The 26,248-nt window shown below is 41.1% G+C and overlaps 1 protein-coding gene across 4 annotated transcripts in view; it reads left to right on the top strand.

Annotated features, from left to right (window-relative positions):
- LOC147020112 (pumilio homolog 1-like) overlaps nucleotides 1-26,248 on the top strand; it is a 234,385-nt gene that overhangs the window by 202,302 nt on the left and 5,835 nt on the right. For all 4 annotated transcript variants that reach the window (XM_085895137.1, XM_085895138.1, XM_085895136.1 and 1 more), the window contains 5 exons: nucleotides 3,956-4,084; nucleotides 4,228-4,365; nucleotides 4,983-5,108; nucleotides 10,228-10,349; nucleotides 21,798-21,990. In XM_085895137.1, coding sequence (XP_085751263.1) covers nucleotides 3,956-4,084; nucleotides 4,228-4,365; nucleotides 4,983-5,108; nucleotides 10,228-10,349; nucleotides 21,798-21,990 — 708 coding nt within the window. The remainder of the gene's footprint in view (nucleotides 1-3,955; nucleotides 4,085-4,227; nucleotides 4,366-4,982; nucleotides 5,109-10,227; nucleotides 10,350-21,797; nucleotides 21,991-26,248) is intronic.

Genomic DNA, 26,248 nt, shown 5'->3' with positions numbered 1-26,248 from the left:
TCTCTCACTCTCTCACTCTCTCTCACTCTCTCTCACACTCTCTCTCACACTCTCACACTCTCTCACACTCTCACACTCTCACTCTCTCTCACTCTCACACTCTCACTCTCACACTCTCTCTCGCACTCTCTCTCTCTCTCTCGCACTCACTCTCACACTCACTCTCTCTCACTCACACACACTTTTTTAATGTCTTCATTGATGAAGTCACCGAGGCGTTATGCTTTTGAGTTGTCTGTCCGTACGTACGTCCATCCATGATAATTTTCTGTTTTCTTGGCAACTGTTTGTCCGATTGACATGAAATTTTCAGCATAGATGCGACTAATCGTGGAGAATGCTTTAATTATAATTATGATGTCATAGGTCACGTGGTGTGGCAGCCATATTGGAAAAAGGAAAAATGTTGGACCTCTATTTCTGAAACTGCTCCATGGGAAAAAATTGAAACTTGGCACATGTAAAGTACTCCCCAAGGGATATGTGATTTTTTTGATGGTCATCGGTGGCTTTGTTATTAAGTCATAGTTGCATACGTTGAATGCTTTATCCGACCAGTATGAAAAGTTTTAAGGGTCAAGTCAGGTTAAATTGTGTGTGGGGGGGGGGGGGAAATTGATGACACCGGTCATGTGGTTCCACAGCCAAATTTTTTTCCATTAAACACCTTCAAAAATCTTCTTCTGAAACAGCTAAACAGATTGAGGCAAAACTTTACAGTTTGATCGCCTTTCCATGAGGAACATAGTTTTCCACCTATGAGGTCATAGGTCACATGGTCACATTTTTTTTTGAAGAATAAACCTTAATTTTCTTCTCTTGAATGGATTGACAGATCGAGGGGAAACTTAACCCACCTTGGGGATACCATTGTGGTCACAGGTCACATGGTCTGGCAGCCATAATGCATTGAATGAAAATCTTTAAAAGAATTATTTCTCTTGAACCATGATCTCGTAGTCATGGGGAATACATGTTATAACTTCAAATAAAATAGCTTTTGTAAGTACTTACTAGTACATTGTGTCTGTTTCTGTGTCTTGTGTATTGTTACATCTGGCTTCCTTCTTGGGACTACGGTGCAGTAATTAGGGTACCCTGTGAGTACAGGGTACCCTATTGTTTTTCTTCTGTTTATTATTATTACGCATTATTATTATTTTTCCGCTGGCATTTTGCACCCTTTTTCGCTTTAAAAATCATTTTCGCTGGGACACTAAGGAAATCGACAGGAAATTTTCACCATAGTTTGTATCTTTTTTGATAGCACAATCACGTTATAATTATGACGTCATTGGTCACGTGGTGCGGTCGCCATCTTGAAAAAAGCGATAAACTTTGGACATCTGTATCTCGGAAACCGTGCAATGGAAAAATTTTTCGTTTGATACATTTTACTAAGCTCATTATGGGGAACACGTGTGATTTTTCGTGACGTCATAGGTGAAGCGATATACCGGTGAAAATTCGTCAAGTAGAACGCCGTATAGGAAAAATCTTAAATTTTTTGAGCGTCATCTACGCCAAAATTCATCGTCAAAAATGTTTTTTTTGACGTCATTGATGACGTAATTCGGCCGCCATCTTGTTTTTTAGTGTTTTTTTTTTTTTTTTTAATCTTCTCCAGAAGGGCTGGACAGATTGAGGCGAGACTTTACAGGTACATTCCCCAAGAGGTCCTTTCTCAAGTTTGTTAATTTCTTGTTGACAGGTCACATGGTTTGGCGGCCATCTTGAAAAAACCTTAAAACCTTCAAACATCTTCTCCAGAAGCGCTGGTCCAATGAAGGCGAGATTTCAGAACTATATTCGTGACATGCATGCGATGCAAGTTTGGTAATTTCGAAGTGATAGGTCACATAGTTTGGCCGCCATGTTGGATTTAAGAAAAATATTAAATAATGTTTTTCTGGAATTTCATAAGCCATCGAAGCCAAAATTTGCAAGTGCCTTCCTCCCTCAAGTCTGCATACATGGTAAAAAATTTTTTACCTCAGAAGTCACATGGTTTGGCGGCCATCTTGGATAGAAAAATATACCTTATCCGATTTACACGAAACTTCACACACTTGTTCGGGTCGACGATGGAAAGCAGAATTTAAATTTATGATATCATAGGTCACAAGGTTCGGCAGCCATCTTGGATTGAAAATGAATAAATTTTAAAAATCTTCTTCTCCAGAAGGGCAAGACAGATTAAGACGAAACTTCACACATATATTCCCCATGAGGTCATTTCTCAAGTTTGTTAATTTCTTCTTGATCGGTCACATGGTTTGGCGGCCATCTTGAAAAAACCCTAAAACCTTCAAACATCTTCTCCAGAAGCGCTGGTCCGATGAAGGGGAGATTTCAGAACTATATTCGGGACAGGTAGGCGATATAAGTTTGTTAATTTCGAATTGATAAGTCACACGGTTTGGCCGCCATGTTGGATTTAAGAAAAATATTAAATAATGTTTTCTCTGGAACTGCTTAACCTAATGAATCGAAAGTTTGCAATTATCATCTACCATCGTGTGTGCACGCGTGGTAAAAATTCTGACGTCACACGTCACATGGTTTGGCGGCCATCTTGGATAGAAAAACGCACCTTTTCCGATTAACACAAAACTTCACAAACATATTCCAATACCCAGTTGGAAGCAGAATATAAATTTGTGATGTCATAGGTCACATGGTTCGTCAGCCATCTTGGATTGAAAAATAATATCTTTAAACGTCTTTTTCTCTGAAACGACTGAACAGATCCAGGCGAAACTCCACCACTATGACCGCCTCTCCATGACGAATAAAAAGTTCTCACCCCCTTTTGAGGTACGACAACGTTTGGCAGCCATAGTGGATTGAAGGAAAAATATTAATTAATGTTTACTCTGGAACTACTGCATCAATAAATGTGAAACATCACCTTTATGGTGGAACAGTCATGCGGAATGAGGGTTTGAAATTTCAACGGGATCGGGCCCAGGGTTTGGCAGCCATGTTGGTTTTAAGAAAAATATTAAATAATGTTTTCTCTGGAACTGCTTAACCTAGCGAAGCGAAAATTTGCAGTTATCGTCTCCGATCGTGTTTGCACATGTGGTGAAAATTATGATGTCACAAGTCACATTGTTTGGCCGCCATCTTGGATTGAAGGATAAATATTAATTAATGTTTACTCTGTAACCGCTGCTTCTATATATACGAAACTTCAAATTTGTAATTTAGCCGACATGCGAAACAAAAGTTTAAAATTTCAACCTGATCGGTCACACGGTTTGGCAGCCAGAATTATTTAATTCTTTGAATCTGTTAATAATAAGGAAATTGAATGCTTTGTACTGCCCGGTTCGTAACTCGTCTGTTCCGCGCCATCTCGAAGCAGGCCTGTGTTTGTATCACCATTAAATAATGTTTTCTCTGGCACCGCTTATCCGATAAATGCGAAACTTTGCGACTATGATTTAAGTCTCATGTTGTATCAGTTGTGTCAAAGGCGGACAGATTGGGTACCCGGTCATCACTGCCAGCAGTTATTAAGTGGCAGTTCTAGTTGGTCTTTATTTTGATTTTAAATTTCAACCTGATCATACAGATGGTCTGGCAGCCAGAATGTTTTAATATTTTGAATCTTGGTTCAGGGATTTAAATCAAACTTGATGCTAGTATTATAATGATGTAATGATGTGGGTGGAGGCATATCTGGTGATGTTGTGAACGTCGAAGAGTGCCCTGCCAGTTTTAAACTGGTTAACTGTATAATTTTAACCATTACATCAATCACTTTTTTTCCTCTTATTCCTCTTCCTCTTCCATCTCTCCTTCTTCTCCTTCTCCTCCTCCTCCTTCTCCTCCTCCTCCTTCTCCTTCTCCTTCTTCTCCCCTCATCCCCCCCCCCCTTCGACTTTATGTTGACCAATTCTATGTTTGTTAAAACTGAGACTTTTACACTTTCCTTTTCCACCCTCAGTTTGGTGGTCCTGATCAGAAGTTGGCTTTGGCACAACGTATACGTGGGCATGTCCTTCCCCTGGCCTTGCAGATGTATGGATGTCGTGTTATCCAGAAGGCTCTTGAGTCAATCCCACCTGAACAACAGGTTTGTTTCCTTTTTCATTTTTGAAAAGTTACATACATTCACTCCCACAGAAAGCTGTGCTTTAATCAAGTCACAATTGGTTGTCCAATGATTTTAAACACCTTTGTCACTTGGTTTGCTCTTCTCATCTGCTCATTACACAGAATGAAATGGTGCTCGAGTTAGACGGACATGTCCTCAAGTGTGTTAAGGACCAGAATGGAAACCACGTTGTTCAAAAGTGCATAGAGTGTGTACCCCCTCATTCTCTTCAGTTCATCATCGATGCCTTTAAAGGCCAGGTAAGGCTCTGTTGAAGGCTCACTGTGTGCATGATCTTGCCACATCCTCTCCTTCAAAAACTCTTTCTCCATTGCCTAAGTTTGTATGAAGGGGTATTCAAAAGTTTTCCCCTTTTACCAAAAGTCTTCACAATGAAAAATATGACTTCTGTTCCTTTAGCAGAAAATTCACTGACTCTTGAGAAATGTTTGATACTGGCTGGAACATGCATAGAAAAGGATTGCCTGATTTTGGTTCTGGTCAGAGGAAACCTCTATGACTAACCTTTGTGCTCGATCCAGAGTGAATGATGTTATCTTGTGTGAGTAGTTATTACTTTACTAAGTATTGAGTTTTTATTTTTATTCTTGTGATACTTGGGACACATTTTGCAAAAAATTGTCACCATAAGTGTCTTGTTTGAGTTCCAGGTGCTGTTATGTTTTATGTTTAAAAAAAAAAAATGTTACTCACCCCAAAATTAAGTTATGCAATCCCTTTTGGTGAGAGTTGTTTGATGGAAAAGACTCCCATTTATGTGTAATATTTAGAACACATCCTTTCTTTTACCAAATGTATTTTGGTAAAATTTGGACTTTTTTGGGGGTTTTTTTTTTACGCCTGATGGATTCCACAGGTATTTTCTTTGTCTACCCATCCATATGGATGTCGTGTTATCCAGCGCATTCTAGAGCACTGCACTCCAGAGCAAACTCTACCCATCCTGGAGGAACTTCATCAGCACACAGAGCAACTGGTCCAGGTTGGTTTTCATTCATTCAGTCTTCAACTCATGCATTCCTTCATTACCTTCGCTACCGAAGGTGGGTGGGGGTTATGTTTTCACCCCTGCCTGTTTGTCTGTGAACAGGATGTCTCAAAAAGTCGTGGATGAATTCGGACGAAATTTGGTGGACAGGTTGGGTGTGTGACAAGGATGAAATGTTTTGACTTTGTTTAAGATCTGGACCTGGCCACTAGAATTTTTAAAGTGATTCATCACCATTGAGTGATGGGGCTCAAACGATATATAACATGATATCTCAAAAAGTTGTGGACGGATTCAGACAAAACTTGGTGGACAGGTCGGGTGTGTGGCGAGGAAGAATAGTTTCAATTTTGGTGAATATCCGGAAAAGTGAATATTTTTAAGTGATTCTTCACCATTGAGAGATGGGGCCAAAAATCATATATCGCCTGATACTGTATCTAAAAATGTGTATGGATTCAGATGAAATAAACATGGTGGATGCGTTGGTTCGGTGATGAGACCAAGCCAATTCAATTTTGGTTCAAGTCCAGATCCAGATCCGGCCCATCAGTGGGATACAAAACGTAAACTCTTAAGCCTGGGGCGGAGGAATGTGCTCTCCCGACTGCCGTTCTCGTTTCTAATGAAGAACTAGCATTACTGGTGAAGATTGGTGTCAATCTTCATTAGCAGACAGGTATAACAATGGATAAAATCAAGAGAACGTTGATTGAGGTATGCTACCCACCGTGGTAAGCATGAAGCTGAAGTTCTGGGCATTAACCCTTTGGCGGAGCAAACATACGAAGGGTTAACACCTGAAGCCGTCAGCATTTCTTTGCTTACCATAGCGGTGAGTACACCTCGACCACCATTCTGTCGATTACATTCATCATTCTCTCATTTATTTGTCTTTCATTGATTTGTCTTCTTTTATATCTCATTTTCATAAGTATTTTAATCCTCGTTGTTAAACTCTGATTAGATCCTTAAAAAACATTACATTCTTTTTATCCTTTTGTCATCCTAACTTTTTTTATCCATTATTTTGATCCTCAAATTTTTAGTCTTTTGAACCCTGGCAAAAAATTGATAATCCTACCATTAACTTGCAGTTGGTCATTGGCTTTGATACCAATACAAATGTTTATTATGGACCCAAGACATCATAAAGCTACATTTATTGAACAGTTTCAAATGGGAGCACTTCACCATCATTAGAGCTTTTAAATTGTATCAGATGTGGTAATAAATGTGAATTGTTCCCATCTTGCCAGCTCGATGCCAAAAAGCACCGTTTGCATTTTCCATGTGCTGGCACTGCCAACTTGATAGTCAAACCCAATATATTATATGATTAATGTGTTTGCAACATCTTACGAGAAGTTAACACAGCGTTTCTTGATTTGTAAGACTTCAAAAATGTTATTTCATTTATGAAGATTATTTCTTTCTCAACAATTTCAGTGATGTTAATGGTGTGAGATCGAGCTCACATAGCTATCGGAATCATTGGCCATTTCCAACGGGTCTTTTTGTGATACCCATGTACATGTGAGGTCAAAGAACACATAATGTGCATCTTTTTTGTTTTGATTGGGACTGTTGGATAAGATATTGATCATTGTGTGTTCAGTTTTTGAGAAAATTAACACATCTTGATTCTTATACTACAGGTGGGAAAAATTGGACACATTACCTTGAGAATGTTCAATGAGATTGTATCTAACAATCCTGTTTAACTACTCATTAAATGTGAGATCATCTACTTCAATTTTGTCCAATGTTTCATCAGCAATAGCTTGGCATGGTTTTTTTTATTTGACATTCATTGTAAGTAAAACATTCAAAAAGTCATCTAAATGAGATACATTTGTTTAAAACGCACACACACAAAAGTGCTTGGCTGATATCGGCAATTTTTTGGGAATCGTCAAGTTGGAGTCAGTGTGATTACCAACTTCAGTACTTACTGTACACAACCCAGAAACCTTGAGTAGCTTTCACTGAAAAACAACGTTGCATTTATATAGACGTTTCAGGGATATGTTCACAAATATTATTCTTTATAAACAGCTGTGTGTGACGGGTGGAAAAAACATTTAGCTCCGTTTTTTAGACAACACGCTAATACGGCAAACGGTGTGGAAATCGTGTTATTTCATGAAAACTCACCCAGGATGACGGAGCACGAACCACTCGCTCCGCGTGATGGGGCACGGACCACTCGCTCTGCTCTGCGTGGCGGGACACGAACCACTCGATCTGCGTGGCGGGGCACAGCAAAAGTGTCTGCAGTGAATGAACGATTCGCTCAGAATGACATAGCACGGGGCCGCTATTCACAATAGGTGCTCGGCAAGTGGCTTGAGCACTCCAATTCAATGGTTGATCAGGAACGGTTGGCCAGGCTGTCGCTGCATACCTTGAAGGATCCCTTTTACGTTAAAGCTGATCTTCACCCTGCACGCAGCAGTTAATGAAATAAAATAAATCTATAAATTCACCATTTTGCCTGCTCATCTGTGGACATGCCACGTGGTACATCGGTTCGGGGTCTGCGCAAATGTTGTAACTTTTTTTTAAAACATCCGTTTTTTTCCAGATTTGCTTTGATTCCCTGCAGACACCTTGTGAAACCTCTGAAAATGTAGATATAGATCTGGCAGATGCTATAGATAGCAGTCCCTTTGGAGGACGGTGCATGAGGTCTCGCAGTGCATGCATTAAATCATACAGCTCAATGAAGCTGGTTAATTTTGTTACTTTCCTAAATTTTTTTGTTCACTCAATATAATTCTCCAAACAGTAGAAAAACACAAGTATAATGGTTTGGAAATTTCACATTTTCTTGTGTATCTATAGAGGAAACATAGCCTTGCTTGCTTAAACTATATGGGTATATCGGCTTAGTTATAGGACTCGTTATTTCTTCACATTATCAGATTTCACAACAGATTTTGACACTTATTTAGTCTGGACGATATGTGAGCCTCAAAACTGAAATAATATTTCGATGGCATACTTTAATTTGTCCCTGAGAGTAGATCGTGGAAAATCGTCTCATATAAAGCATGAAATCGCTCCAAACTCCGAATTTGAAAAGTATAGTACTTAAAAAAGTGATGTACACAACAATTCGAAGCTATGATCAACAGGCATTTGATAATATGAGTGAGAAAAGTGGGGGGGGAAACCCCTTTATCATCGTTAAGAAGTCGTTGCGGCCTGTTCCAAGTCAAGGCATGGTTGAGCAGGCCAAAAAACTTGGTGGCTTCAGACCCAAGCGAGGTTACCCAGGATAGATCATTAGTATCGGTCATCATTTTAAACTTACCCTGTACATTCACAAGTCGCAGATGCACAGACACACCTGATCCAGATGTGCAGTCCAGTCACGATCCGTCGTTGGTTTGTGTAGCACACGCCTGTCCACTCGGGCTTGCACAGGCCCACCCCACAAGGTCAGGAGTTTACAGTTTGGGCAGCTGCCATTTGCTGAGCTCAGAAAGTTATCCAAGTCATTTGTTGGACAGAAGCACAGCCCTTTCTCCCATGTACTTTCCCAAGTATTTTTGGCTTTTTGATAACTTTGTGAGATATTTTATGGAACAATCTTTCTCTCACACACACATGAAATATCTCATCGTACCAGAAACACCACCGTTTCCTGGGGCTTCTGTGCAAACACACCGAGCATTCTGGGGTGGATTACATCATTTGGAAAGTCGTGTATTGAGAGATGGGGCAAAAACAGCATATAGCATGATATTTCAAAAAGTTTTGGACGAATTGGGATGAAACTTTGTGGATGAGTTTGGTAGGTGACGAGAACAAGCCGATTAGATTTTGGTTTAGATGCGGATCCAGAACTGGCCTATCAGTGGGATATAAAACGTTAACTGTTCAGCCTGGTGGAGGTATGCGCTCTACCAAATTTTCAGTGATTGTAATTATATTTAGTGAGAAACTAGTTTCTCGATTTTTCATTATGATTATAATTAAATTTAGTGAGAAAGTCTAGTTTCTCTATTTTTCATTGTGATTGTAATTAAATTTTGCGACAAATATAACAAGAGGCATTACTTTTCTACCGACCCTCAGGCAATTAGAATGCGAGTATGTCTATAAATTTTGTACTGTACAATTGGAGTTTCCAATCACACTTTACTTGGTGGCATAATGATTAGAGCATCAGCTCTGATTCTGTGAGATTCAAACCACAGCCGAGTTATACCAAAGACTTCCTTGTATAGTACGAGCTGCTTCCTTCCTTGAAGCTCAGCATTTAAAAGGATATTGTATGAACAGACAATGCTCGGAGCGTAATGGCAAACCACCAAGTACAAACCTTGCCAATAAACTGCTTTGGCGGCATTCAACACACTATAAAGTGCATGGTACATCAAAATCGATGAAGAATGTGAGTATGTCAATATAGTACATCCTTTTATGAGCGTGTTTTTATAAGTTGAGTATGTATTATTAGAATGGGCGTACGTTTATAGAGTACGTACGATTGGAATGCGAATCTATACAATAATACTGATAAAGTCCGTTTGTATGCTGCACGAACATAAATCTGCGTCAATACACTACACAAACCCAGCAGCAAGCAAACACCATACAAAATGCACCACACAAAATGTACCGCACAAACACGTCTTGGCGAGGGTCTGAACTCTCTGATTGCTCTTTTTCTAGTTTGGAACACTCCTTGTACACATCACCAGTGATATCGTTAATTTGAAATGCTTTGTGGAGCTTCATAAACTATAATTGACCTCGATGACCAATTAATAGGGGGGGGGGGATATAACAACAACATATTTTGCATTGCCTTCCTTGTTGTACATCCTAAATATATGGACCAATCACCCATCTGATTCCTCAAGTGAATGGAAGAGACGAGGCTCACTTGCACTTATCATGGCTCCCCTTCACCCAGCTTCAATAATTCTATGATTCAACCGGGTTTGAAATCTTACAGTTGTCGCACTTTTGATATTCTATCTTTTGACATTCTATTAAAGCTGTCTGTTATTATAATATTTCTGCTGTAATGTGCAACTTAAACGTCACTTCACTGATCCAATACATTGTGGAAAATGCAAACTTCCATGGTTTGCAGGATCAGTACGGGAATTACGTGATCCAGCACGTACTGGAGCATGGACGCCCTGAAGACAAGAGCAAGATCATGACTGAGTTACGTGGGAAGGTGCTGGCACTCAGTCAGCACAAGTTTGCCAGGTGTGACATTTATTTTTATTTCCCTGTGTTGTGATAATATGATAATTTTGGTGACACATTTTGAGTGTTGCCAAAGAGCACGTCTGTTAACTGGTTATCTCAACATTGGCATTTGAGAACCTTTTTAAATTTATTGGCATTCTATAAACAAACAAACCTGTCAAGTATTGGAAATTTATTTTAGGAAATACACCACTATCATTTGCTGTCATATTGTCCTATCCACTGATGCAATATTCCAATCGAACACAAATATTGTTATCAGCCTGCATGGATGAAAGAAAACGACATCTTTTGACTGAAGAGATTTGTCTTATTTTTGAGGCTTATTCAAAGTGGATGATAAGTATCCTCTCAGTGTTACTGGGTTTTATATTTTATTGTTCCAAAAGTCGTGAAAGAGATTTAAAGTAATTCCTTTGAAAGAAAGCTAGGCTGAATCATTGGGACCAAATATTTTGGTGGAGAAGCTGTATAGATATAATAGCTGGTGGAATGCAGAGGGTTGAATGGGACCTGCTGTTGCTTTGTGTTTGGCATGTGTAGCAATTTATAATTTCCAGGTGATCAGGAGCGGCTTGGTCACGATCCCTGTTGGACCTCCGCATCGTGGAAGTCTGAACGAATTGGTACTATGCCAGGCTCAATATTTTGGTTGCCGAGGTTACCTTCCATGTCCCTCAACACCTTGTGCTTTCAGTCATGCCATCGCTAGCACTTTGCACTTACAATTCTTTATGTGTTAAAATGTTCAAATATTCATGGCCATCACTTCCCACTTATAATATGCTCACATCCCTTCAATTCAAACATTTCAATGTAATAATGATCAACTCAATCGAAATGCTTAATGCAAAACAAACTATAGAGTTCATAAAACACCTTACCCCATGCAGTCTGGAGAAAAAAGACATGGGAAGTGTTTTCTAAACTCTTGCTTTGTGTTGCCAAGCATGATCTATATAGTGGGGCGGCTTAGCCCAAATATTCAAAAGAATTGTGCATTTTGTGATACAAGCACCAAATTTGGCACAAATGTACATTAATATGTTGTGAACATTTTCAGATATTGGGCCACTTGAAATTCTCTCTTTATGTCCGCCATATTGGATTTCAAAATGGCCGCCACTTGAAATCTACATTTGCTATTATCTCTGGACGTAATGCAGCTATTGCCTTGATTCTGGTATCTAAATGTATGTTTTTGGGGGCAAGGAATCCAATGGTACCATTTTCAACTTAATATTATCTCTCACATTCTGTTATATAATTTTATTTGGAAATTATCTAGGCAAATATTGGATTCAACACAATACTTTGAAAAGAATGTCTTAGTTCTGTAAATATAAATAAATAAATAAACTATACTAAATCACTAGTAACAACTCAGACAAGCTCATATATACTGGCAGTCTAAAATATAAATTCACATCAAGTGACTGCAGCAGCACTGTACATCCTGCAACACCATGCCTACAACCACTACTGTCTGGGAGAAACCAGGGATGCAGAGGACCTTCCCGAGTTTGAAGACTGGTGTTGCCAGAGAGGAGAAGACATCCCCCAGTTTCACTACTGGGCAACCGTGCTGGAACTAGAACTGTTGCTTCTAGTGTATGTGCGTTCACTCAGGCAGGGATCGTTAATGATGTACCTCGATGCTCTGACAGAGCTGGTCCCCTGGTTCCATGCACTGGATCACACACACTATGCTAGGTGGATACCAGTGCACCTGAATGACATGGCCGAACTCACCATCAAACACCCAGATGTAGCCAGGAAATTCAGGGAAAGCCACTTCACTGTTCAGAAAACACAGAGGGTGTTCTCTTCAATCCCGATTGACCAGGCACATGAGCAGAATAATGCCTGCATCAAAGGAGACGGTGGAGCAGTTGGGCTCACTGACAACCCTAGTGCCCTACTTCGCTGGATGGTTGCGGGACCAGAAGTTGCCAGGGTGATCGAAGAATTCGAGGATGGGAACCAACACTGGAGATGGCAAACAGCAGACACACGTCATCATGATCAGACGCCAAGTGTACAGGCCTCATTTGTGAAAGATGTTCGCTCTCTCGTCGGTGTCATAGAGGAGATGGCAACCCATTCGAGGAGGAGAGTCAGGATGTAGTCAAACTGGACACAAAGGAGATCGCAGATTCTGCTGCTGTGGAGACCGTGATGAATGCCAAGAGGATTGGCCAAGAGCAGTTCGAGGCTTTCACCAGAGAGTGTCTGTTGGACAGAACAAAGGCAGTGGACGCACCCATTCTTCGTAACAAGCTGAAGGTGTTCAGCACTTCCACTCCAAGAAGCCAGAGCATAGGTCAGCAACAGCTCGCCTCCATCAAGAATGACCGTGAACTCTTCGCACGCCTGTACATTGGCTGCCAGACGAGGGATGGAATCCTTGAGGAGTTCTTTTGTCACCATAATCAAGCATGTCCTCCTGCATTGTCTGATGGTGGAAGCCTCTGCACTGGTACCAAGAGTGATCTCCTCACATGCTTGGAAGAAGTCTCCGACGCAAAGACAGAGACTCCTGTCACGACCTGAATTGTGCTTGATGGAGCAGCCATCGTCCAGATGCTGAAGCCGGCTGCATCAAAGACCTTTGAAGAGTATGCACAACAGATCTTCATCCCATATATGTCCACAAAGCTGCAAACAGTGTCACGCCTGGATCTGGTCTGGGATACTTACCTTGCTGATTCACTGAAAGGTAGTACACGTGCAAAGCGGGGACAAGGTGTGCGGAGACGTGTGGTGGCTGCCGCAGCCATACCAGGAAACTGGCAGAACTTCCTACGAGTGGACAGCAACAAGACCGAGCTGTTCAGGTTCCTCTCAGCAGCTCTCATGGAATGGTTTGACCAGGAGGACAAGCAACTCGTCATTACTGATGGAGAGGCAGTGCTCAGCAAGCCACTACTGCCAGATCTGACCTCACTCGCCCTATGTAACCATGAAGAAGCTGACAGTCGGATGTTGCTGCATGCATCTCACGCAGTCCATCATGGACACCATGCAATACTCATCCGGACTGCAGACACCGATGTTGTGGTGCTGGCAGTGTCCCTGGCATAGGAGTTGCAACCAGAAGACAAACTGTGGCTGGCATTCGGAACAGGCCAGAGTTTCCGATACCTAGCAGCACACGAAATAGCAGCTGGATTGGGACGAAATAATGCTCGTGCACTGCCAATGTTCCACGCTCTAACTGGATGCGACACTGTGTCTAGTTTTCATAGACATGGCAAGAAGACTGCGTGGGCAGTCTGGACGGTACTGCCTGAACTCACTGAGGTGCTGCTGCTGCTGTCCTCTGCACCTCGTGACATACCAGATGATGCAATGTGCATCATCGAGAGGTTCGTGATCCTGTTGTATGATCGAACCAGCAAATGCACAGACATTGACAAGGCCAGGAGGAAACTCTTTGCAAGGAAGAACAATGTGCAGCTCATCCCTCCAACGAAGGCAGCTCTGGAGGAACATGTCAAGAGGGTAGTGTATCAAGGTGGACACGTGTGGGGTCAGATACTGCTGCCAGCACCAGAGCTCCCTCCACCAACCAACTGGGGTTGGTCAAGGACTGGAGAAGGACAGTACACACCTTACTGGACCAGGCTAACTGAGGCAGCTCACAGCTGCATTGAGCTGGTTTCTTGCAAGTGCAAGAAAGGGTGTGTGAGGCGCTGCAAGTGCAAAAAGGCTGCCCTTCAGTGCACAGCCCTCTGTGTGTGTGAAGGGGACTGCACATGACGATGAGTCAACAACATACATGTACTTGTGGCAATGCTGAACTTGTTAACATGACACTGTTTATGTACACGTATCTTCAGTACCGGTATATACCTAGCCTCAGATACCAGTACACCGAGCCTCAAATACTAGACCATGTAGCATGTCAGTATTATACCTCAGACATTTACAGAACTAAGACATTGTTTTCAAAGTATTGTGTTGAATCCAATATTTGCCTAGATAATTTCCAAATAAAATTATATAACAGACTGTGATAGATAATATTAAGTTGAAAATGGTACCATTGGATTCCTTGCCCCCAAAAACATACATTTAGATACAAGAATCAAGTCAATAGCTGCATTACGCCAGAGATAATAGCAAATGTAGATTTCAAGTGGCGGCCATTTTGAAATCCAATATGGCGGACATAAAGAGAGAATTTCAAGTGGCCCAATATCTGAAAATGTTCACAACATATTAATGTACATTTGTGCCAAATTTGGTGCTTGTATCACAAAATGCACAACAGGGTTGCTCTGCTGCTACACTAATATTTCCTACGAGCCACCATGTTGTCTGAGTCTTGATATTTCCCAACACTGAGAGCACGAGCGGCAAATTTTATTGGTCGAGGTAGCATAAAATGTTGCAATCGTTTGTGCAAGTACTGCAAAACGGAAGGGGTTTGAGAGTGCCAATAAGGCGATTTGTGCTCTGCAGTGTTGAAGTGTATAATTCAGATGAACTGAAATAAAGGTTTGAAGCAGTGATTTTCAATATTTGTTTGACTACTAAACAAGCAGACATACTAAAAAAAATTATCGTACTCTCTGCACATGTGCGGATCGGGAGGAGATTCCGTACAATTTGCACAATTCATAGCCAAAGTCCTGCTAAACTGCAGATTCGTGTCTCTATTCATGTTCTGATTCATGTTGAAAATATAACATTCAATTGAAATGAAGTTGTCCCTCGATCATAAACTGACGTTTGTGGACAGGCAGGCAGACAGGCAGACAGACAAATAAAGTGTACCAATTGCCGAATCCCGCTTTAAGCTTCGTGCATTCGGCACTTACTTGAGAAATACATTTCATGTGTTGTTTTCAGAAAGTAGTCCTCAATAATATATCCGAAGTTTTGGAAGATCTATTATTCAAAAATATTGAACTTTTAAACCTTGCATATCAATTCACATGTCTGGTTTTGGCTTAATGGTTGGAGTGGTGGGTTTGCGATCTGAGGATCCTGAGTTCAAATCCCACTCGGCTATTGAATTAATACCAGGTGGGGTTGACTGCCTGTCATCCTTCCGAGGTCGGCAAAATGAGTAGCGGCTTGCTGGTATCCTGTGTCGGAGTGGCGACCTGTCCAGGATTGTGCCCAATAGCCCAGGAGACTGCTTTGGTAGCACCAACACTCTGCACAGAGTACGGTCCCGATGGATGGATGGATATCAATTCACATTATATCTCAAAATAGCAATCTTTTCCGATAACGAAGCAGAAGTGAAATGGCTTCAAACCCTCGATAGTGTTGCATATCACTTTTAAGGTATTTTCTTTCCGATACCAAATTTATTTTTCACATCATGTAAATAATATGATGGTAGATGTAGCTGACAATTTTATAATTTCAGATCTTTAACCACATTGAAACTGCAGAGGTGAGAATAATGTATTGTATACAATGTCATTACCTGAAATATTGTGCAAGGTCTCTGTGAAGTTCCATGCCATTTAACCTGGTAATGAAAAATATTGAATCTCTTCCCTAATTACTGCATATCATCATCACAGTCGTCAGCTTGAAAACTTTAAATGGAGTTTGTGCAAGTGTTGCCCACCTCTATCCATCGCAATTTGTTGAACAAACTAGTCCATGTTTTCTACCTTGGTACATTCTAATGTGGAACAGATTGTTTTACAGTTGCAGCGAGAATGATGCAGAGAAGGCCTTCTGGTGCCACTGGCATATTGGCGTAGATGGAGGAAAAAATACTGCATCTGCCTCACCTCCCAACCCCAGTCTGAAATGTTCACATGTGATTCTGGTTCCAATGTCATCCATTCTCTCACTTGAAATTGCATTGTGTAGGAGTGGTACTTTTCAGCTGAAGAAGTATCTGGCAGGGAACTGGCTTTCAGGGATGTCGTACTGGTTACTAATTACTGACTATACTCAACATACCGAAGGTGTCAAGGCTGTCATTATTGTTGCACCCCATTACAGAGAAACCAGTCTTCTCACCATTATCAGATATTTTGGTGATCTGCCATGCTTGCATTTGCAATGCAATGAGAAAATGGATCAGACTTCATCCCTGAAGTGTTTTAATGTTTTCAATTTCTTCATTAGCAGGCTCTTTCTAAGGGAGTAGAGTCTTAATGTTATGTCACATCCTCTGACGACATAGGCACACACAATATTGATGAAGTCTTTCACAAACACTGGACACAGGTGTTGTGTCCCAAATATTGTTCTCTGAGTTCTTTGTCGCTGATGTTCACTTAAAAATGAAGAAGACATTTTTTATGATCTGTCTTTGTGTGCTTCAACAGGAGTACAAGCAATATCTGTTTTCTCTCATCAAAATAGTTTTCTCTGATTTGGTGGAGTGCAGCATTGTCCGGACAATGTCACGATCAGCATTACCAAAGGGCCTCGACTTGTTTCAATCATTTTCCTGAAGGAAATCACTGAAAAGATCCCATAAATTGTTGTTTGCTCTGAGGAATGGAGAGAAAACTCTCGTCACAAGGGACTATGTCCTTGGTGAAAGCAATGTGACATGATGACTTGCAGTTTCTTCTTCAGAAGTGGATCACATCTTTCGTATACTGACTACTTTCATGGCCACCAAAAATTTTGACCGCTTTTCTGTGCTTCCCCTCCACAAAGTCGACACATATTTGTGCAAGCAATTTGTATGAAGAACCCCATGGCCAAAGCTAACGATGGAGCGATCCAGCATTCAGAACATGATGGGCACGGTCACTTGGAAACTCCTCATAAGTTTGGTGATCCAGAAGAGATCATGTCTTATGTACTCTGCTAAAGCTGACTTATTTGCTTCACTCAGTAAACCTGATGAATCAGAGCGATGTTGGAACATTTGTGAGTTTGTATATAAAACTGTTGGCATATCAATTGCATTTGCCACTTAAACTGAAAGAGGAGTTGAGCGTCATCTTGAATGGTTTCACTATCCAGTTTAATTGCTGTTTTTGCAGAATGTGTCACTGCCTGGTCTGGTTCTTTATTTTTGGAGAGACATCCAGGACTTTCTTGTTGTTCATGCTGTCTAATATTTGGCGACCATTATCTTTGGCATGATCGACATTGCATGACAGATCAGCAACCCTCCCACTTTAAATGTTTTACTATGTGGTGTTTATTACAAGGTGAAGGCGTTCCTTTTCTGCTATATATGGCACGTGTCACATCTGTGAGGGTCTGTATTTACACATTTACCTCTCCACAAGCAGAGATTCTCAATACCCAAACAAGCCTCTGCTTTTCCTTTATGCATGCCCCTCTTATCAAACTTCCATTTGTTTTGAACTGCGAGCTTAGAACATGCTTGATCACCAAATCAGTAGACAGTTTTGTCTGAAATCGATCACTTTTGGGGGCCAGCGAGATACCCATATTCAGTGTTCAAACACAGCTAATTGAATGTATGTGCACTTCAACATTTTGCTGCCTTGTTGATTTGATGTATGTGGTATGCCCTGAGGCAGCAAATGTAGGGCACCATGCCAGCCACTTAATGTAGATGGCGATGAAAGTTTCCTGTTTTAATGGAACTCCTGAATATGTTTCTCTCATCCGAGTGTTGTAGCCAAAGAGAAATAGTCCTCTCACAAGAGAGGATCTTTTTCTGCCTCTCTTGAGCTGAACACTGCTCGACACTACAATTTGCTGGTTCTGTGACGGTAACTTCACTGACACCAATTGCTCAAAAATATCAGCCATCTCACTCATGCGTTAATTTCCCAGCTGAAGTGTTGCTTCTTCATTGACGATGTTTGAAGAGTTTATCTCGAGTTGTTTTATCCTTTGACAGACTTTATGGTGAGTTGTGGTGGAAAAGGATCCATGACATGTCATCATGTGTCAGCAATCAGCAAAGCATTCAAGACATAAATATGTCCTCTCTCAGCTTGTGAATCCATCTTGCCATTTGAAACATGCACCATGTCATTGAGGGCAAATCAGCTTCAGTACCTCCTCCAGACAAGAGCCACTCATGAGGTTCCCAATACATGCGAGCAGGCCCATCTGATTGTGAAACGTTCTCAGCCGAAGCACAACAGACTTTGTCACTCTCCACAGATTCACTGTTGATCTTCATTAGGGCCTTCAAAAACAGACTGGTAAAACGTCCTGATAGGTGTTACGCCATTTCTTCTGACATGTGCACATACAAATCTCAATGTTGAGTAAATACAAGACATGTCACTTATACTTTATTGACAAGATCACTGAATATTCTCCTGGATGAGCTCCTTGATGGACAGTCTGATTCATCCCCAATCACCCCGGATGAGGAGACTTGAGTTAAATAAATAAACAAGTAGCATGGTTACAACGGCAGTTTTTACCCCTCAGCCCGAATTGGGCTAAGGGGTATTGTCGTCACAGGCGTTGTCCGGGCGTCCGTCCGTCCGGGCGTCCATCTGTCAACTTTTGGTTTCCGTCAATTTAGAGGAGAACGCCTTGTCCAATTAAATCCATTTTTGCAGGGTATGTTGGGGTTGAGTCGAGGAAGGTTCCTTTCGAAAATGGGCGGGCTGCGATTTTCATTGTAGCCTCCATGGCAGCCATCTTGAAATTGGTTTCCGTCGATTTCGAGGAGAACGCCTTGTCCGATTAAATCCATTTTTGCAGGGTGTGTTGGGGCTGGGTAGAGGAAGGTTCCTTTCGATAATCAGTGCGATGCGATATCCAATATGGCGGCTCGGGCAGCCATCTTGAATTTGGTTTCCGGACAATAACTTGAGAACGGCTTGACAGATTGATTTTATTTTCATGGGGGTATAATGGGGGTGGTTATAGGAAGGTTCCTTTCGATATACAGCACAATCCGATATCCAATATGGCGGCTAGGGCAGCCATCTTGAATTTGGTTTCCAGACAATAACTTGAGAACGTGTTGACTTATTGATTTCATTTTTGTGTGATATAATGGGGGTGTTTAGAGGAAGGTTCCTTTCGATATTCAGCGCAATCCGATATCAAATATGGCGGCTAGAGCAGCCATCTTGAATTTGGTTTCCGGACAATAATTTGAGAACGGCTTCACACATTGATTTTATTCTGGCGAGGTATAATGGGGTTGAGTCGAGGAAGGTTCCTTTCGATATTCAGCGCAATCCGATATCCAATATGGCGGCTAGAGCAGCCATCTTGAATTTGGTTTCCGGACAATAACTTGAGAACGGCTTCACACATTGATTTTATTCTGGCGAGGTATAATGGGGTTGAGTAGAGGAAGGTTCCTTTCCAAAATGGGCATGCTGCAATTTTCACTGTGGCCACCACGGCAGCCATCTTGAAATTGGTTTCCGTCAATTTCGAAGAGAACGCCTTGTCCGGTTAAATCCATTTTTTGCTGGGTGTGTTGGGGTTGAGTAGAGGAAGGTTCCTTTCGAAAATGGGCGTGCTGCGATGGCCACCATCTATAAATTGGTTTGCCTCAAGGGGCTGAGGGGTTACGCCCGCTTTGCGGTGCTATTTTTAGCTTCTGCCTCCTTTCTGGTCTTGCACCTTCTGCTCTTTTACATGATTTGTCCCCCCTCGCAGATTTTTTTCAGGGTGCATGTGGAACACCAGCAGCTCCCTTCTGGTGAAATAACCAAAATCCAGAACCACTACTCACCTCCACTCATTCGCTCCTCTCTTCTTTTTCCCACCTATGGAACCAACTTCCAAATTCTTTACTCTCATTCTCTCCCCCCACCTCGGTCTTCAAGATAGCTGCTCACCACTACACCCCAAGGCCACCTTCCTCCAGTTTTTCCTTCCTAAGAACTTGCCTCTGTATCCTTCTTGTCCACTCCATACATCCTTCCCTGCCCTTCATTCCTCACCATTAATTATTTATCCAAGTCTCCCTCTGCTTTGATCTCAAATCTGCTGCTGTCCCCCCCCCCCCCTCCACTGTGCCTTTTGTTCTGTTGCATCTTGATTTGTTCAGTGTACTAGCTCTTCCACGAACCATGCAGAATTTGCAGCCAACATTCAAAGAAATCCACTATGATGCGATGAAGGATGCATTTGGATTCCATGAAGGACTTCCATCACATGATAACGCATCAAAATATCTGCTTGTAGTCAGGGGATCATTTCTAACAGCTGCTGTTTGAATTTGGTTCTGAGGACTTGCCATGCAGTTCCACCACCTTGATTGTTTTGATGCTTTTGATGTACAGGAGTGTTTTGTTCTTCCAACAATCATAAGGATACATTGAATAGGTTATTATTTTATTGTAAAAAATATGGTTTACCCAAAATAAAGTCAGTTAAACCAGATGATACTTATCGTGATCAATTGTTTGATAGCCGTGCTTAATTGGTGGCATGCGCACTCAAATAGTTAATACAAAATGTCCAAAACACTTTTTCAGGTTGTTGGAATGTTTCAAAATGAAACTTCACACTTATGACTGAACTTTTCCTTAAAATTCAGATCCTCAGAAGTGTTGTCACGTTTGTAATTCACGGCTGTTTTTATAATCAGCCCTCAATTTTCCTGGAACGACCACTGAAGCCAGGCACACTTCTTTGCAGCAACAGCTTATTTGCTGTTAAAGCCAGGTGCATCCTTGATATTGTGCCAAGCAGTCTTCCTTAATTCTGCAGAACTCATCTCAGCCATTCATGCACTTATTTGAAGCACAAAAGCGCATTTCTCTCCGTGTCCTACTCCTTCATTGAAGCTGTGGAGGCCAAGGCTCTTGTGATGATTGACATCATCCATGAACAGGCAGTTGCATAGAACCTACTGGACTGCTTAATCAACCGTGTACTTATTTAGTTTGTAGTCATTTGATCTAGTCTATCTCATCTCGTCCAATCTTTCCCTCTTGGTTTTTCAGGCATTCACCAGTTTCCCAGTTTGATCAGCATAATGACACCTATCCAGCAGCTCTCTCCTGTCCTGTCAGACTCAAAAGTTCAGGCTTCTTGCTCATCTCCGTTTCTTTGTTGCTTTCATCCACCACCGCCCCCCCCCCCCACCACAAACCTTTGGAATTGCATTCCTGTGTTCCACCAGGGTCCTCCTTCCACTCCTTCACCCTTCCCTGATCTGTGATCCCTTACCCCAACTGTGGCATTGCCATCCTGTGTTTAATAATGTTCCATAAAGGGTGATACATCAATCTGTTCGTGGTCTAGCAGGATGTTAAGCCATAATATCTGTCTGTCAGTAATGGCCTTTTATAGACATTAACGATCCCACGACGCGTTTCGTGAAGAGTTGGCGAGTTACTGCCGGCAGCCTGAACAAATTACAAAGTCTTGTTCTCACTGACTGCTGGGAAGTCAACGGCAAAACACCCAGCATACCCCTTGTTAAGAGACTGGTTTGGCAGCACCAATGCTCGGTAAAGTGAACGATACATTGCTGATGATGATGATGATGATGATGATAACTTTGTCTGCTATTTGGTTTGTTTGTGTACGTGACAGTAATGTGGTGGAGAAGTGCATCACACACACATCCAGGACCGAGCGGGCTCTCCTCATCGATGAGGTGTGCTCTATGACTGATGGACCACATAGCACCCTCTACACTATGATGAAGGACCAGTACGCAAACTACGTTGTTCAGAAAATGATTGATATGGCTGAGCCAACTCAGCGCAAAATCCTCATGCACAAGGTTTGTATTTCATTTTTTCACCATTATGAGTTCTGAGTCTGAGCCAGCTCAGACCACATATCAATAACCAAGTGAGTGTTCAGTCCCAGAACTATTCCCTGCTTACCTATGGCCTTGTCAAGGCCCACTAAGCAGTCATTATTGCCAGATTTATGTCGTCTGTTTTCAAGTGGTTTTATATCAGATGGATAACTGACATACAAACTGGCAAGTCCAACTCGACACAGTAAATACATTTTGTGTGAGATTACCAAGCAGTGTTTTCATTGCCAGGATAATGCTTTTAAAAACTAGCGAGTTCATAGAACACCTTCCCCACAGTCTTGAGAACAGACAGACACAGGAAAGGTCTTTGAATCTCTTGCTTATTGTGTTTCCGAGCACAATATCTATATTTCCTACGAGTCGCCATTTTGTCTGAATTTCAATATTCTCTTACGGCAAATTCGATCGGTCGAGATGACGTAAAATGGTGCAATGTTTTGTCCAAATACTGATAAATGGAAGATTTTTGAAAGTGCCAAGAAGGCAATTTGTGTTCGATACTGTTGATGTATACAATTCAACTTAAATCAAATGAAGATTTTTAAAGGGTGTAAAAAAACATTTTTTTTTAGAAGTTTACCACCGTTGATGCAGCATCTTTTACACCCCCTTATTTAACATGTTACATTAGTTGTTTGTGTCCCTTATGACATCCTCTAAACACAGTAATTTTCCAGTTTGGAATGATTTTCAATTTTGTTGACAGTCGTTGACAATTTTGTTAACTGTTTTGTTGACAGGCAGACAGTCGAAAACTATTACCTTACTCCTCCGCTCACGTGCACTTGGGATGAGATTCTGTACAATTTGCCAAATTCAGAGCCAAAGTACTGCCAAATTCAGAGCGAAAGTACTGCAAAACTGCAGGTTCGTGTTCAAAATGGAGAATTCAATTGAGACGAGAACGGTACTTGTGAGAGCGCATGCCTCCACCACACTGAACAGTTTACGTTTTGTATCCCACCGACAGGCCGGATCTGCATTCGGACCTTAATCAAAATCGTATCAGCTTGTTCTTGTCGCCAAGCCAACTCATTCACCCTTTGTCATAACTCGTCCACAACTCTGAATAATATATCATGCGAAATATCATTTTTGCCCCTCTCAATGGTGAAGAATCATTTTATAAGTTTTGTTTTTTTAATCCTCTTATCTAGATTTAGGTCTTCATCAAAAATGAATCCATTCATCCTTGTCACACACCCAATCTGTCCACCAAGTTTCGTCTGAATCCGTTCACAACTTTTTGAGATATCGTGCTCACAGATAGACAGACAGGGATGAAAACATAATCTCCGTCCACTTTCGGTGGCGGAGGTAATCGAGTTGTTCCTCAGTCATAAACTGACATCTGTAGACAGGACACAATGACAGACGGATAGAGTGAACCAGTTGCTTAACCCTGCTTTTTGCTTCGCGTGTGCATGGTGAAACAATTTAATCTGCTGGATGGACATGTGTGACGTCTTAGAAAAAGTGGTGTATTATTAAATTCGGCCTAAAATTAAGACATTGAGAGAAGCCCAATCTTCTGAATTTCGGAACCTTGTGCAATTTGAATTTATTTTGCAATACAAACTAGAAAGCATCCCAAAATGCAAAGCCTGTCTACATCTACTTTCTACTTGAATTAACTTGATTAAAATAACGGCTGAAAAAAAGTAAAATTTATTTAGTAGTCTTCTCCATAACCTCATAGGGTTTTATTTAAAATTTGATGACAAAAGCTCAAATGGTTAAAAAAGCTCACCGATCTGACTTTTGGACCTCAAATCTAAGTAGGTTCTTGGTGGTGCCATGTGCTTTCCACTTCTTAATGATTGTCTTGACTGTGCTCCAAGGGATATTCAAGGCCATTGAAATATTTTATACCCATCCCCTGATCTGTGCCTTTCCACAACTTTATCCCGGAAGTCTTTTGAAAGCTCCTTGGGCTCATGGTTGAGTCTTTGATGTGAAATGCACTACCCAGCAGAGGAAACCTGCAGGAACAGCTGATTTTATTTTGAAATGATCAGAATCACTACAATTTAACACAGGTGGAGGCAAATGAACTTTGTGTGTGCTTTTGAAGGTGTTTGGTTACACCTGAGCTAATTTACAATTGCTATTATAAGGGGGAGGGACTTATCCAACCAAGATGTTCTAGTTTTGTATTTTTAATTAATTTTCTGAAATTTGCAGAATTTGTTTTTCATTTGGAAGTTGTCGTTTACATTGTGTAAATACAGGTGGAAAAAGTCTGGTTTAATGCAATTTAATTCCAGGCTATAAGGCAACAAAAGGTGAACATTTTGAAATTTTTCGTGGAGACTTTATATACACACTGTAAGTACAAATAAAAACAAGAAAAAGCAATCAAATTGCAGACCCTCGCCAGGACTTGTTTTGTGTGATGTATTTTGTGTGGTGTTTGTGTACTTGTGTGTTGTGTAATTAATGAGACAATTCGAACTGCCATTATATAACTGCTGGCAGTGATGACCGGGTACCAAGACATCCCGCTTTGATGCAACACTGCTTTGATCAGACACCTAACCCTGCTCCATGGCATTATGTTTCTGGGTTGTCCGTCCGTCCCTCCGTCCGTCCAGATTTTCGTTTACGCGATAACTCAAGAAGCAAATTGTATAATATCATCAAACTTGGTAAGAAGGTAAAGTAAGACGGGGCAATTAAGTGAATTGATTTTGGGCCAGATGTGATAAAGGTCAAGGTGAAACTCTGAAATTTTACTGTTTATGCCCCAACTCAAATATTGGACAGAATTTCATCAAACTTGGTTCAAAGGTAAAGTTCGACAGGGCAATTAACTGATTAGATTTTGGGCCAGATACGATAAAGGTCAAGGGTCAAATATGTCTACTCAAGTGTTTGTGTGGGATACTGGAGGCATACCCGTCAACTGCTCGCAGTCAAATTACTTTAGTTTATTTTTCAATTGAATTCAGAATGAATTCAAATCAAATAGAAGACCAAATAGGTACAGTCCTGCATTGGAGTCATCAGATGGAACCCAACCATGCAAAAAGCAAAGGTGAAGTGATCAGGAGGAACCTGGATAGGATTCACATTTCAGCTGTTACTCCTCTACCCTCAAACCCATCCAGCCACAGCCAAGTGAACCTTATTAAAAAAACTTAAAAAAAAAAAACGAACCCAGATCGCAACATTAAATGGTTCTGGCTGCCAGACTGTCCATGTGTCTGATCAAGTTGAAATTTAAACCATGTATTCCCCATCACTATTACGAGATCATAATTGTCAAGTTTCACATTAATTAAGCGGTTCCAGAGGAAACATTATTTAATATTTTTCTTCAGTCCAATATGGCTGTCAAACCATGTGACATCAATTATGCCTTAAACTTGTACACCCTTGCATTGGGGAACATTTGTATGAAGTTCCCCTCAATCTGTTCAGCTATTCTGGAGAAGGCTTTTTAAAAATCGTTTTGGGGTAAATTCAATACGGCTGCCAAACCATGTGACCTATAACATCATCAATATATATTTTTTTTGTGGACCGTTTTATCCCCAGATGACCCTCAAATTTTCAGACTGATTGGATATAGCTTTCTACATATGCAATGATCATGATGTAACAAATGCACCGATGATGTCATAAAAAAAATCCAACTTTTTGCCCATGAGGAGTACTTGCCATGTGCCAAGTTAAGATTTTTGCCTTGGTGCGGTTTCAGAGATCGAGGTCTAAAGGTTTGTTTTTTTTCCTTCCATTTTTCCAACATGGCTGCCACACCACTTGACCTATGACGTCGTAGGTATCATTAAAACATTCCACATGAGTAGTCGGTCCTATGGTGAAAATTTTGTTTCAATCCAATAAGTGGTTGTGGAGAAAAACGCAATAGTTCTGTACGGACAAACAAACAGAAAGACAGACAGACCCAAATGCAATTCCCTCTCCTCTGGTGAGGGTAATTCAATGTTTTACTTTTAAAAATTAATTGTGTGGTGAAGCCACTTGGTGCGTACTCTTCAAGTTTCAATTCTAATACCACAGTTCTATATTGGTGATAGGAAGGCAAAATATATTATATGATCACAATGAGAAAAAATACTCTCAGTTATGAAGTAAGGAATCACCACATCACATCAGGAAATCCGAGAGGCACACATGCTCACTCTGTGCAGCCTGGATATGAATCCCGACCTAGCTATAAACTGTCATCCCGCTGTTTCACAGGCAG

This window comes from Eptatretus burgeri, chromosome 9 (assembly GCF_056783735.1).
Source record: "Eptatretus burgeri isolate ZD-2024b chromosome 9, Ebu_testis_v1, whole genome shotgun sequence".
NCBI lineage: Eukaryota > Metazoa > Chordata > Myxini > Myxiniformes > Myxinidae > Eptatretus > Eptatretus burgeri.
This window is presented reverse-complemented; position numbering and strand designations above follow the sequence as displayed.